The sequence below is a fragment of the Spermophilus citellus genome (assembly GCF_964194105.1).
Source record: "Spermophilus citellus genome assembly, chromosome: 3".
NCBI classification, from domain to species: Eukaryota; Metazoa; Chordata; class Mammalia; order Rodentia; family Sciuridae; genus Spermophilus; species Spermophilus citellus.
Genome location: NC_138184.1, coordinates 134692090 through 134705586, shown reverse-complemented (window position 1 = coordinate 134705586; position 13497 = coordinate 134692090). Strand labels below are relative to the sequence as shown.

Sequence of the window (13497 nt, the reverse complement as noted above, 5' to 3'; positions counted from 1 at the left end):
ATCCCCAGGCCCACTGGTGACTATTAGGGTTTCAGTCCAGCTCCTCCTTGTTGACTGGGAATCCCGATTTGCTAGCAGTCATGTGCATAACTCAGTGGAGAGCAGTTCTATTCATATTGACAGACATGTCTCAGTATCTGCAGGGAATACCTTGACTGCCATATGGACTAGATGTTTATTTAACCTGACCAGCATGTAGAATATATCAGTTTATAGAATTAGAAAAATGTTGTGGGAAGTATGCAGGGAATTATTGAATTAAATTGTACAGATTTTAGAAATTTTTTTTTTAACATTGTATTTAACTTGGGGCATGTATTAGCTTTTTATTACTGTGAAAAATAATTCAGGAAAACAACTTAGAGGAGGAATGATTTATTTGGGCTTATGGTTTTAGTCCACGGTTGGTTAGCTTCATTGCTTTGGGCCTGAAGTGAGGCAGAACATCATGGCAGAAGAGCATGGCAGAGGAAAGCTGTTAGTTCAGGGCAATCAGGAAACAGGAGTGGGAGTGTGGGGACTGAGGATAAAATGTACCTTTCTAGGGCACACCTACAGTGATCCACTTTCTCCCTCTGTTCCCACTCCTACAGTTTTTTCAACCTCCCAATATTCATTCAAATGATTAATACATCAAATGGCCTAATCCATTGATAAGGTTAGAGCCTTCATAATCTAGTTAGTTCCTAGAAGCTCCACCTCTGCACAGTGTTGCCTTGGGACAAAGCCTTCAGTACATTAGACTTTGGGGAACATACATGGTGTAAAGGAAAATAAGACTGTTTTAAAATATCAGCATGATGGTTATATACAATTTGCTAAAGGTTTGTTTGGTCATGATTTATTTAAGCTTCCTCTAGTGTTTCCTAGTATGATGGTTCTTCAGCTTGAGAAGCTGTATTGTCATACAGATGCATCAACTCTCTAACCTTGCCCATGACCACAGCCTTTCTTTCCTCAGTGGTTACCTTTGAATAACCTTTTGTAAAGCAACTTTCTATCAACTCTTTATATTCCAGGGTAGACTGAACATGCTTCATGGCATCAATTATGTGAAGAAGTTCAGGACATGAACCACACATTTTTATTTCTTCAGAACATCTTGCCTACAAACTACCTTTTGTGTGTTTTCAAAGTAGTGACAGCCTCCTATAAGCAAATGTTAATGGAAGTAGGAATCACTGGTTGAATTTGACCTGTTGGTTTTCCAGGTCTTCTTAAGCCTGGCATGACATTCCTTATCTCATATTGGTACCCTCAGGAGACATTTCTGTCTCAGTGGGGTTTTTACTTGATTGGTGGTCCCCCTCTCCCCACCATGTGCTTACTTTTCAAAGCATCTGATGTTTTTTCGGCTGTCATACCTCTCATCCTGGCAATGTGTGTTTGTAATCCCTCATTATTCACATCCCCCACATTTATATGCTTTATCTTAGAAACTGAGGACTTGAAACAGGACTTTTACCATCATAAACCAGATTTCATAACATGTGATGGTCCTTGCAAGAGGTAGCCAGCCCAGGCTGTTTTGTGCCTCCATTAAAACCCAGACCCAGAATAGAGGGGGCACAGCTGAGTCAACCCATGTTTTTAGGAACTCTCAAATCCCATGACTGCATCCCAGGGGCCATTTGAATACCTTTTACTATGTTGTCTATATCCTCATAGGGTCTAAGGTGAAACGGGATGATAGAGACGAAAGAGTCAAGTTTTAATCCTAAAATATATCTTAGTATATATTAGGTAGATACATTCTTACAGTCCAGATAGGCCTCAATTGCTTTGCCTATAAAACAAGAATCAGAATAGATCAGGATGATAGGACTTAGACTGAGTCCAAGTTGGAGGCCAAGTGGAGAGTATAAGCCCCATCTAAAGGCATCAGCAACTTGGTTTTATCATCATGGCCAGGGAATGCAGGCCTGGTGATTTTATATATTTCGACTTTTCAGGAGAACCTGGGAATATGGAAAATATAATTATTTAAAATGTTAGCAATTAATTTAGGGTATAAGACTAAGCAAGACATGTCTCTAAGCCAAATATTCTGTATAGACTATTCTGATTTAAATATTTTCAATGCTTGTTGTCTGACATTCTCTCTTGTAGCCCTATAGTGTTCTGGCTACTGCCAGAAGTAATACAGAGAAGACTGGACATTTGGGTTGACAGATTTGGCTGCCATTCAGTAGGAGCCCGCATTCCCTCTCCACTCTTCTAGGAAGGCATGAGAGATTGTGGGACTTCTGTAAAATGGGAGTAAGTGGCACCTGCTGCACTGTAACTGCAGCTCTTTGCCAACTGGATATTTTCACTTCTGTGTGGAAACAGATGAAACTGAAGTTTGGCTCAGCTTTGCACCCAGCAGAGGGACAAATGCAAGAAAAGATTTCATTTCGTTTGCTTGCATTTTCACACATGGGAAAGATATTATTGAAGAAGCCACCAGTACAGGTGGGATAGTTTTTCTCCAGTTACTAATAGTGTGGAATTAATGAACGAGAACATAATAAAGAGTGGTGTGTCCATTCTCTAAGTCCTGCTCAAGTGGCCCGGATAAGCCAATATTAGATAAGATCACCTGTGCCTATGTGTGGTGTGTCAGAAGAGCAAACTATGAAAAAGTAAAAATGAATTACATTTTTTGCTAATCAGAGTATTCATTGTGAAAAATATAATATTCATAAATTAAGCATACACCTTTTTAAGGCTGGCTTTAGCTAAATAACTGCAAGTCTTATTTAGGACCCCTTTCGGGAAGCTGATAAAAGCAGTATTCCTTCTTTCTAGGAGAGTCAAGATAGTAAAGTCAATGTTTTAGACTTTGTGGGCCATGTACCCTTTGTTTCAACTATTCAGTCCTGCTGTCTTAGTGTGAAAGCATCTGTAGACGGGTATGGCATTTTGGGGGGTGGGAGAGTACTGGGAATTGAACTCAAGGATGCTCAACCACCGAGCCACGTCCCTAGCCCTATTTTGTGTTTTATGAGTTGCTTAGCCCTTCACTTTTGCTGAAGCTGGCTTTGAACTCTTGATCCTCCTGCCTCAGCCTTCTGAGCCATTGGGATTTGTACAGGCCCATAGAGATGGATGTGGCAGTGTTCTAATAAAATTTGATGTTCGAAAACAGACAGTTTTTAATATTTGACCTGCAACCTACTGTTTGCTGATCACTGGTTTAGAACATTGATAGCTATGTAGGATTGGAGTAGTAATCAGCAAATACATATTCACTTTCCCTCTTCTTTTATGGAACATACATCCCAGCTCTGCTCCCTTTGGATTTGGCCTTGGGAAAAACTTGGGAAAAACTATTGTGAGCAAGCACAGTGTGTTCAGAGACTAAATGTGCTTTCATAGCCTAGCTTTTTCTTGAGCTTTTGCCATCTTTCATGATAAGAACTTGCTCCGGATCTTCCTAGTCTAAGGAAATTGACAAATCAATTAAGAGTACAGGGACCTGACCCAACACAGTTTGAAACCAAGCTCTGCTTCCTAGAGCTTGAAGCCCAGAGCTGCCTTATATGAGCTCAGTGTAGATCAGGTGAACTTCAGGCCACTTGTAGACTTAAGAGCTGAGAATAAATGTGGATTGTTTTAAATTGTTGAGCTTTGAATAGTGGGTTAATGCAATATAATTACAGAAATAACTGGCTGATAATTGTAACACAGAGGAGGATAGTTGTTATCCTTTGATGTTCAACAATTAAGACATAAGTCCCTTTTTCAAAAACCAAAACAACAAGAGGATTCTATTTCCTCACACAAAGCCCTTGACTTGCTGTGTCCCTTTTAGGCTCATTGAGAAACTAACTAGTGCTTTTTTATTTTATAATTCTCCACCCTACTCTCTACTCTTAGTACTTCTCCATAGTTGGAATAAATCCTGAATTGTAGATATAACATCCTATGTGTACAGCTAAATGGATGTGTAATACCGTTTTTAGAGAGGCAAAGCTTTCCTAAGCCAACACCAGCAAGATCTCAATACCAAGGACTGAATATTTAACACTTCTGGAATGACATCTGGGAAAACATCCAAGCTCTTCCTCAGAAAGAAAGAGTTGTAGTCTCCTAACTTCAACAGATTTTGAGGTCCTACTCTGTGCTGGGCTCTGAATTACATGCTAGATAGAATTTATTCAGTTTTACCTGTTTTGTTCCTGCTGTCTCTCATGTACTGGGCTGCTCCCTGGTCAGATGTAGGACCTTCAAGAGTATGGCATTTAGCAGGAAAAGCAGCCCAGTAAATGGATAATTAAGGCCCACTGTGATAAGAAATACCACAAGTGGCACATCCATTGTTTTGAAGGAGCAAAGAAGAGATGTACTTTATATTGGGGGATTAGAATTTGAGGAGAATTCCAGAAGGAACTGAATTCCAGAAAGATACTCATACTGTGTCTTTATGAAGGAAATGGGTAGGATGAAGTCCAGTAATCATGGAATAGAAATGGGCTTCAGCAATGATCGTTCCCTTTACATATTAAAAGAAAGCTCTCACAGCAGTGGGTGTTAGAATCACCTGTTTCAGCTGGCTGGGAGTTCACCAGAATCCACAGGTGATACTGATAACAGGTGCACCCCAAAAGCACATCATTTTGTTGCATTTAAAAATAATCTGAACTAAAGGAATTCCAAGGCACATTTTATGAACTTTTCTCAGATTTCCTTGATTTTGCCTCAAGAACCTTCAAATATTGGCTTTGTTGGACAGGTAGCTATACTCCAGTAGATGGGTTTCCACCATCTGGACTAGCCAGTATCATATCCAGAGTTTTTGCACCTTCCTGCAGGCTTGAGGGAAAGGCCATACCCAGGAATGTGTGCACTGGTTTTTGAGAAGAACCAGATGAAGCAATCAGAAATGCAGTGTAGGTAACTTCCTTTAAGGAGAAATATGACTAAGGAAATAGGTCCCTGGAAGGAGCTCCCTTTCTCATAGACTGCTTAAGGCATCGTTTCTCCATTTGGCTTCTCCGGAGATTCACCATCTTTTTCCCTAGACAGCCTGCCCTTGACTTGCTGTGTCCCTTCCAAGCTTATTGAGAAACTAGTGCTTCTCCTCCTTCCTTGTTTCACTAATTTTTATACTCACTTATTTACCCTACTGTAAAAAAAATTTAAAGAATTTAGGCTAAGACATTCAATGTATATACATTTAAGAAGAAATTTAAGTTGAGATATACTTGTAGTTACAGGTGTTCTAATTCAAGTCTATCAAAATGAAATAAGTCAGTAAAAAATCAAATCCAGTCTTATAAAGGACAATAACACAAAAACCAAGAGTTTCATATAGAACACAGATTAGCTGATATTTTCTTAGGTATTTTTTTATATTATATAAAAATATATTTTTAGAAGTTTTTAAACCTATTTCATTTGATCCGTTAAAAATCTTTTTGTATCCTTTTTTTATTGGTTGTTCAAAACATTACATAGTTCTTGATATATCATATTTCACACTTTGATTCAAGTGGGTTATGAACTCCCATTTTTACCCCGTATACAGATTCTTAGGTATTTTTGACCAATACTCCCTGTAGTTCTGAGTTCACAGTCTGATTTATGAGAATAAAGAAGATTGTTAAGCTTTTTCTTTGCTCCCATTTGCCCACAAGTCCCTACCAATTCCTCCAAGAAACTATCACTAGGAACCATTTTTATGGGGGTGGGAAGGAGAGGGAGCAGTTGGAGGTTGTTGATTTTGCTTACCTGCTATTGTGAACTTCAAGACACTCTGATAGGTGGCTTATAGTCAGTTCACCAACAGTGCCAGAGATAGAGGTCAAAGATGGTCAAATGTTTCTAACTTTGATTAGTATGTTTGTAGCATGGGTCTATCAAACTAAGGACCCTTTTTTCTTATTTTCTCTTTTTAGTAGAAGTTTCTCTAAAACAAATTTATTTTTGAAATCTGCTCCATATTTTTTCATGACCTAGAACATCTACATATGAAGACCAATTTGCTGCATTAAGTATAGTTAAATAAAAAAAGCAAAGGAAGCTTTCTTCCCCTTTTTCAATTTTCCTTTTTGTCAGAGAAAGATCAATTTGATGAGCCAGGTTGTGCAGAGCAATTTGTGCTTTGGGAAACTTTGTTATTGAAGCTACTGCGAGTATCTGTAGCATTTATACACATACACATGAAAAATAATGCAATAATTTTGCTTACCTGCTATTGTGAACTCCAAGACACTCTGATACATGGCTTTTAGTCAGTTCACCAGCAGTGTCAGAGACAGAGGTCAAAGATGGCCAGATGATTTTAACTTTGGTTAGTATGTTTGTAGCAATTTATTTAATTACTTCAAACATGATTTATCTAATTACTTCCCTATTACTCATTTCCCAAGTCATGTGTATGCCATTGTGATGTTCTGCTTTGTTGGATTTTATATTCATGCGTAATGGGTTTTTGAAACAAGGAAGGACTGAGACTAATAAAATAATCTTGAAAATGACTTTAAAAGGAGCCCTTAATTTGGATTGCAAATTTGTTAATGTTTTTACAAAATAGTGAACTTAAGAATTTAAATTTTTAAAATATGTTGCTAATAGATTATTAGATTGATTTAAGAATTATCTGGGTTGCTTTATCTTATTAAAGAATATGTTGTTGCAGAAATATGCCTATTTTCATACAGGTTCAGTTCTAGAGGGCATATCAGCTATCCTTTTAAACTTCAAGTATGTGTTTCATCACAGAAAACACTATTTACACTCATTCATTTTGACTTACTATTACAGAGTTAACTCACTAGAAGTCTGACAGGCAAGGTTTTCTTTTCTTTTTAAGTTAGCTGCTTTATGGGGAATATGCCATAGGCCATTGATAGTCCTTTTACTAGGATGCTTTTCATAGTATCCAGACAAATCATGTAGAAGTACTTAACATTTTTGGAACTTTATATTTTCTTTATACAAGGTGCAAAAGTAAACTCCCACTGAGCTTTTCAAAATGCTTTGCTGATTTGCTGATTCTGAGGAGGCAAAGTGAATAAATAAGATACTGTTATCTTGTTTATTAATGTTGGCTAGATTAGGGGAAATTAAAGAGAAGGACTCCATAGTATCCTGGAGATTTCTGTTCAAGAGCCTAACAAAATGACAATTGAATTTATTCCTGCTGTTATAAATGTAGTATGTTCAAATTAAGAAATTTGAAGAATGTAGAAACAGTAAAAAGAAGAGGAAAATACAGTATCATCAGGCAGAGGTAATCATTACTAACATCGTATATATTTTGTATGTACATTCTTTAAAGAATTTGGTTTAGGTATATTTTACAGTCATAAACATACTACATGTTTGTATTCCATTTAGTGTTAGATTTTTATTAAGTTATCACCCAAACATTTTTCTAAGTCCTTACAAATGCTTCATAACCATTCATTTTAATCTGTCTACTATGGCTACACCATGATTTATCTAATTACTTCCCTATTATTAGATATTTAGATCATTTTCTAATTTATACTACTATAGATATAAAGTATTTTAATAGAGATTTTTGTTGAAATATAATACAGTTTATGTACTTATGCATAAGTGTAAAGCATTTTGAAATTTTCACCAGTCAACATGTCACTGAAACTGTCTGTATCAGTGAATTATCTCTTAACTGAACACACCCATGTTACCACTACTAAATCAAGAGATAGAACTTTACCAAGTCCCCTAAATGCACTCCTGCATTGTGCCCCGCAATCATCATTCCCTTCCTCTTGTTCCAAGGTAACTAACTACTAACTTGACTCATAATATATCAATTTTGCTTTGAATGTCTTTAGTTTAAATAATTTCCTTTAAAATTTCCAGAAGTAAAGTATGAATATTTAAAAATATTAGTTAATATAATCAATAATTTTTATAAAAATATCAAATCATTTTTCCACCATATTATATACATAATGCAAAGGATTATTTTTTCCTGCATGTGGGAAGGAAGAAAGATTAGGCTCAATGTTAAAGAGACAACATTCTAGACAGGGAATAAGATCAAATGAGACCATATTGCTTTGGAGAAATCTCAGCAGTCTGCTTCCAACTTCTGTTACCCAGCTAGAAAATGCTTCTCTTTTTCTGGACATAGCTAATCATGGCACATTTAAAAAGATGAGCATGGTAAGCTATACTGGTTCTTAATGCTTCTGGACAAAAATAACATATGAACATCTACCCACATTCATGGCCAAAGAAAAGCACATGAGTTCAGTAGGTCATAGAGTCCATATATCCTCATACAAGGAAAGGTATTATAGGAAGAGAAACGGAAATATTTGGCAAACAATCATACTGTCCAAACAATCATACTATCTACTATATCTTTCATTGAGGAAGTTAGATTGTTTAGATTACTCATCTTTTTATAATGAGATTTTTATCTTATTATCGAAATACTTCCTGGTCTTGGGGAACCTGCATTTCTACATAGGGCTATACCTTCTGTAATCATTAATTGGGTGGTTACATATTGTTGAACTTTTGAGGGTTGAACTTTTGGGGGCACAAACAGCTCTTCCAAGAAGAGGCCCAGAAACACACGTTCATTAAGAGGTAATGGGGAAATGCTATGTTTATTAAGCACTTCAGGTTAAAAAAAAATCTTCATTAGGAAACAAGGTTTTTCTTTGTTTTTTTCTTTTTTAGTAGCTGAAAGCTTATATGTTCTGCTTATGTGTGCAAGCAAATGTTCAGTAAATGGTTTCCTAGTTCGTAGGCAATGATACTTGCAGGACAGTGGAGGTCTTCTCCCTGGCACAGCAAAAGAGCTGGCTTGTTGCTTTCAGCTTTCACAAGACATTTGCTTCAGGTTATCAGGATTGACTTTTTGTTATGGTTAACATCCTTTCCTATCATAAATTTGTGTTCTTCTTTATTGCATTCTTCTTGATTTTTTCTATAGCAGATATTTTGTGGTGTTGAGAACATTAAGTGTTGCTAATTTCATGTTCTCTTTGTCTTTATTAAAACATGAATACCTTCTATCAGGACCCTCTGCTGCTCAGTTACACAGTCTCACAGTCATGAGGGTAGCGTGCTTGTACTAGGTAAAATATAATACAGTTTATGTACTTATACATTGATTTAACATGATGTCTCTCTTTCATTTCCCAAAGGTCTCTTCTCTCTAGGGATGGTGAAGTTGGGAAAAGGTTCCTTTAACCCTTCTCCGGGATGAACCACCTGCCAGACATGGAGAATACACTCACTGGGAGCCAGAGCTCCCATGCTTCTCTGCGCGAAGTCCACTCCATCAACCCCACACAACTCATGGCCAGGATCGAGTCCTATGAAGGAAGGGAAAAGAAAGGCATATCCGATGTCAGGAGGACTTTCTGTTTGTTTGTCACCTTTGACCTCTTATTTGTAACATTATTGTGGATAATAGAGTTAAATGTAAGTTGATTTTTTTTTCATGACTTTTATAAGAAATGACTCCAGAAACAAAAATGTATTCTTCAAATAAACTTTTATGTATCATTTAGTGAATTTCATCTTTTTCCAGATGATGCAGCATTGTTCTTCTCCATCAGATTGAGATCTTATTCTTTAGTATCATTGTTTGACACAAATGAGTAAATTTAAAGCTCACTTTGGCTTTTTGAAATTTGAATTCCTAGTGTTTTGCTCAATAATAAGAGTTGACAAACTTTAGGGTGTGGGATAAATTCAGTTGGCATGTCTTAGCAAAGTTTTGTTGGAACACAGCTATGCCCATTTGTTTATATATGCCTATGGTTTGACTTTGTGTGTAAGTAATTGGGTTAAGTAGTTAAGCCAGAGACCTTCTGGTCTAAGAGGCAAAAATAATTATTTCCTAGACCTTTTTATAATGAATTCACCAACTTCTCCTAAAAAAATACACAAAATTCTTCTGAAATGTTTTAGCTATTACATCTACTTTTCTAGTGCCATTGCTGCAGATTTTGTGTATTTTTTTTTTTCAGAGATCACTTTTTCATATTATATCAAGTAAGTTTTCTTAGAGGCATTTGGACATATGCATTTATATTACCAAATAATTGCCTCCATCAGTGTTGCCTGTTACAAATGTAATGCACAATTTAAAGCATATAATTTAAGATTCTATAGTTGTTATAGTAATAAAAGTTAAAATAAACAAGAGAAATTCATTATAATTACATATTTTATTTAACCTGATGTACCTACTTTCTCCCAAAGCTCTGGGTCAGTTGATTACGTTTTTCCCCAACTAACAGCGGGTTCTTCCTGAAGGCTTCCCTCTCAGCAACACTCTTGCCTTCATCAACAGAACTTATTGATTACATTCATCAGCCACTCTTGCTTCTTTTTGCTCTCAGAATGTAACAACAGGCTCCTTTTTGTCTTGGGTCCTCTATACTAGTAGTTTCCTCTGTATGAGGAATAAATAAATTCCTTTATTCTTTTGTAGATTCTGATATCCTATCATTCTGAAGTCAGTTTAAATGTCACCATCATTCTGTCAGACTGTCCTGCTTCTGTTTTCTGTATAGTACTTATTTTCTTACTTGTCCTCTCTCCTGCCTTGCTAGGATGCATGCTAATGAAGACAGAGATATTGTTTTGTTTTCAGAAGTTTCTTTAATTAAAACAGTGAGTGTCTGGTACTCCATGGGTGCCCAGCAAATATTTAACAAATGGACAAAGATCATTGTGGTAGTGGTGTGTAGCTTGATTACATTAGTGGCAGGTTAGCACTATAAGAATACTAACTCAGGAGCTGTTGAAAGAATGCCATTTGAGGTTGTGTGAGTAGGAGGGAAGAGCTAACCTGAGAAGCAGAAGACTTGCTGACAGTCTGATTTTATCCTACCTAGTAACCAAAGATGACTCTCAACTTTTTAATGATGGACTTAGAAATTGTCCCTATGCCAAAGTGCTTGGGACCAGAAGTTTCAGATTTTGTATTTAAAATTTCTCAGTATTTTCTTATATATAATGAGATATCTTGGGGTTGAGACAAATTCTAAACACAAAATTTATTCATATGTACTTTATATACATCCTGAAGGTAATTTTGTACTGTTTTTCGAGGGCCTGCATTTGGGATGAGAGATCAAATGTGGAATTTTCAACTTGTGATGAGAATGCCAGTGCTCAAAATGTTTCACATTTTGTAGCATTTCAGATTTTATATCTTTGAATGAAGAATGGTCAGTTTGAACCAGAAAGAATTTGATTTGGTGTGCAACTATAGTCAGTCAATTTGACATACCTAGAGCTAGACAAAGATTGTGAAATAAGGATTTAGAGTGTAAGTTTTTAGGTAATAAATCCTAAATATCTTATTGAAAAACACAAAGTCAGGGTCTTTTTTAAAGTGAGAAGATACCAGAGGAAAACCTTTTCTACTGGCAAAACCATGCTGACAGCTTTGATTCCTGCTGTCTTGGGAACAGAAGCGGAGTGAGGGGTTGGTCACAGTGGTAGAGAACCCTCTTTGCCATGGACTACTCAGAATAATTACTCTCTTAATATTCTGGATATTGGAATGTTTCCTTAGTTTGGAGAGACAAAGCAATGTAAATAGATGGTCGGTTGGTCTTTAGTGATTTTTCCTTGTGACCAGGCTTTCAGTTCTATTTATTTATAGAAATTTATAGCCAAGCAGGTACAAAATCAATTTGTACTAATTTTAGAAACCTAAAACTCCTTCAGGTATTTTAAGGTACAGAATAGTATTTATGGTTTGTTTTCACTTGGATAACAAATACAAATCCATGAAAAGGTAGTTAAGCTAAGACCACCCTTTCCTTGTGACTTTTTAATTTGACAGATTAGGGAATCTTGCAAAGGTATTTCTTGTTCTTTCCCTCTTATCCAATTGCCTGGTCAATTGCACTTTGTTTTGTCCTTTTTCAGTGCATCTCTATTTGTTTGCCAGGACTTTGTTCAGAATTAGAAACTTGAAGTTAATGTTTCATATCACATTCCTTCTGACTAGGCTGGTCCATGGGCTCTCACCATTAAGAGAGAGTCTGTCTGGTACTCTGTCCATGGCCTGTCATATGTTCCTTTACTTGATTTTCTTAAAAGAAAAAAATATATATGTGTGTGTGTGTGTGTGTGTGTGTGTGTGTGTGTGTGTATCCATAGTTTAATTTGTAAAATTTTAAACTTGATAATTTAAAATTCATTTTCATGGTAGAATTAGGGGGGGACAGAAAGTTTATCTTGTTGGGTTTGATTTTCACCATTTACTGTAACTGTCACATGTTTCCAATTTTGTTATCCAAGTTATACATGTAAATTGATAAGAGTAGAGAATTTTATTTTTTATTGTTTTTTTTTTAGTTACACATGACACTAGAATCCACTTTGATATAATTGTATAAACATGGAATATATCTTATTTTAGTTAGGATCCCATTCTTGTGCATGTACATCATTATGGGATTCACTGTGGCGTTCCCATATAGGTACATGGGAAAATTATGTCAGATTCTCCACTGTCTTTCCTTTTCCTATCCCCTGGCTTCCCTCCATTTCCCTTTGTCTAATCTATTGAACTTCTGTTATTCCTCCCCTCATCCCCGACTTAATTGTGAGTTACCCTCCACACATCAGCAGAAACATTTGACCTTTAGTTTTTGACTTATTTCACTTAGCATGAAGAGTTTAGAATTTTAAAATGCCAGGAGCAAAATAAAAAGATGAAAAAAATAAAGAGAATTTTTATACTTCTCTTATGTGTCTTGCTAATTGTCCTCATTTATGTTTGCTGTAAGATCATGGGAGCCTGAGCCTTCCAGAACCTAAAACTATTGGTCTTCAAGTGAAGAAGGCTTGAATAAATGTGCCTTCTTTAAAAGCATGTATGTATATATATGCTTGAAGACTTTATTTTAAAAGAGAAAATATGATTTTTAATATTTTAGTATTTAAAATATGAATTGCAAAGTCATTGCTCCTTATTATACATTTATATCTTTTGCATGAATGAACTGTGAAGAAGTGGGAAGTGCTGTTCAGCCTTTTAAAATTATGAGGCTTCTTTTCTTCCAAACATTTCTGGGTTCAAGACTGGTAGGAAAGTATATAGGAAACCTCACTCTTGTTTCATTTTCTCAAGTAAATCACTCCTTGTTTTTGCTTTTTACTCTTTTTCCTAGGTGAACGGAGGCATTGAGAACACGTTAGAGAAGGAGGTGGTGCAATATGACTACTACTCATCTTATTTTGATATATTTGTGAGTATTTTCTTTTGTAACTCCTTACAAATAGAATGACAACAAAAGGCAATTTTTCTTAAATAGGCCTAAAATTTGATGCCATTTTTTCCTACCTTGCATGTAAACTGTATTTATTTTCTCTGAATTACTCACTAAGGAAGTGTCTAATCATTGCAAGGAAAGAAAAGAAGAGTGACAGATAAAGAGAGGGCAGAAGGAATCATTCCCATGTTCTAGATGAGAGCACACAGCTCAAGTAGAACCTTTTGACATGTCCTACCCACTGAAAGGCAAATTCACCTGCTTTCATGGTAGC

At 36.1% G+C, this 13497-nt stretch overlaps 1 protein-coding gene across 2 annotated transcripts in view; it reads left to right on the top strand.

Annotated features, from left to right (window-relative positions):
* STARD3NL (STARD3 N-terminal like) overlaps positions 1 to 13497 on the top strand; it is a 51636-nt gene that overhangs the window by 20079 nt on the left and 18060 nt on the right. For both annotated transcript variants that reach the window (XM_081283769.1, XM_081283768.1), the window contains exons 2-3: positions 9123 to 9402; positions 13122 to 13199. In XM_081283769.1, the coding sequence (XP_081139895.1) occupies positions 9181 to 9402; positions 13122 to 13199 (300 nt within the window). In that variant the 5' untranslated portion in view covers positions 9123 to 9180. The remainder of the gene's footprint in view (positions 1 to 9122; positions 9403 to 13121; positions 13200 to 13497) is intronic.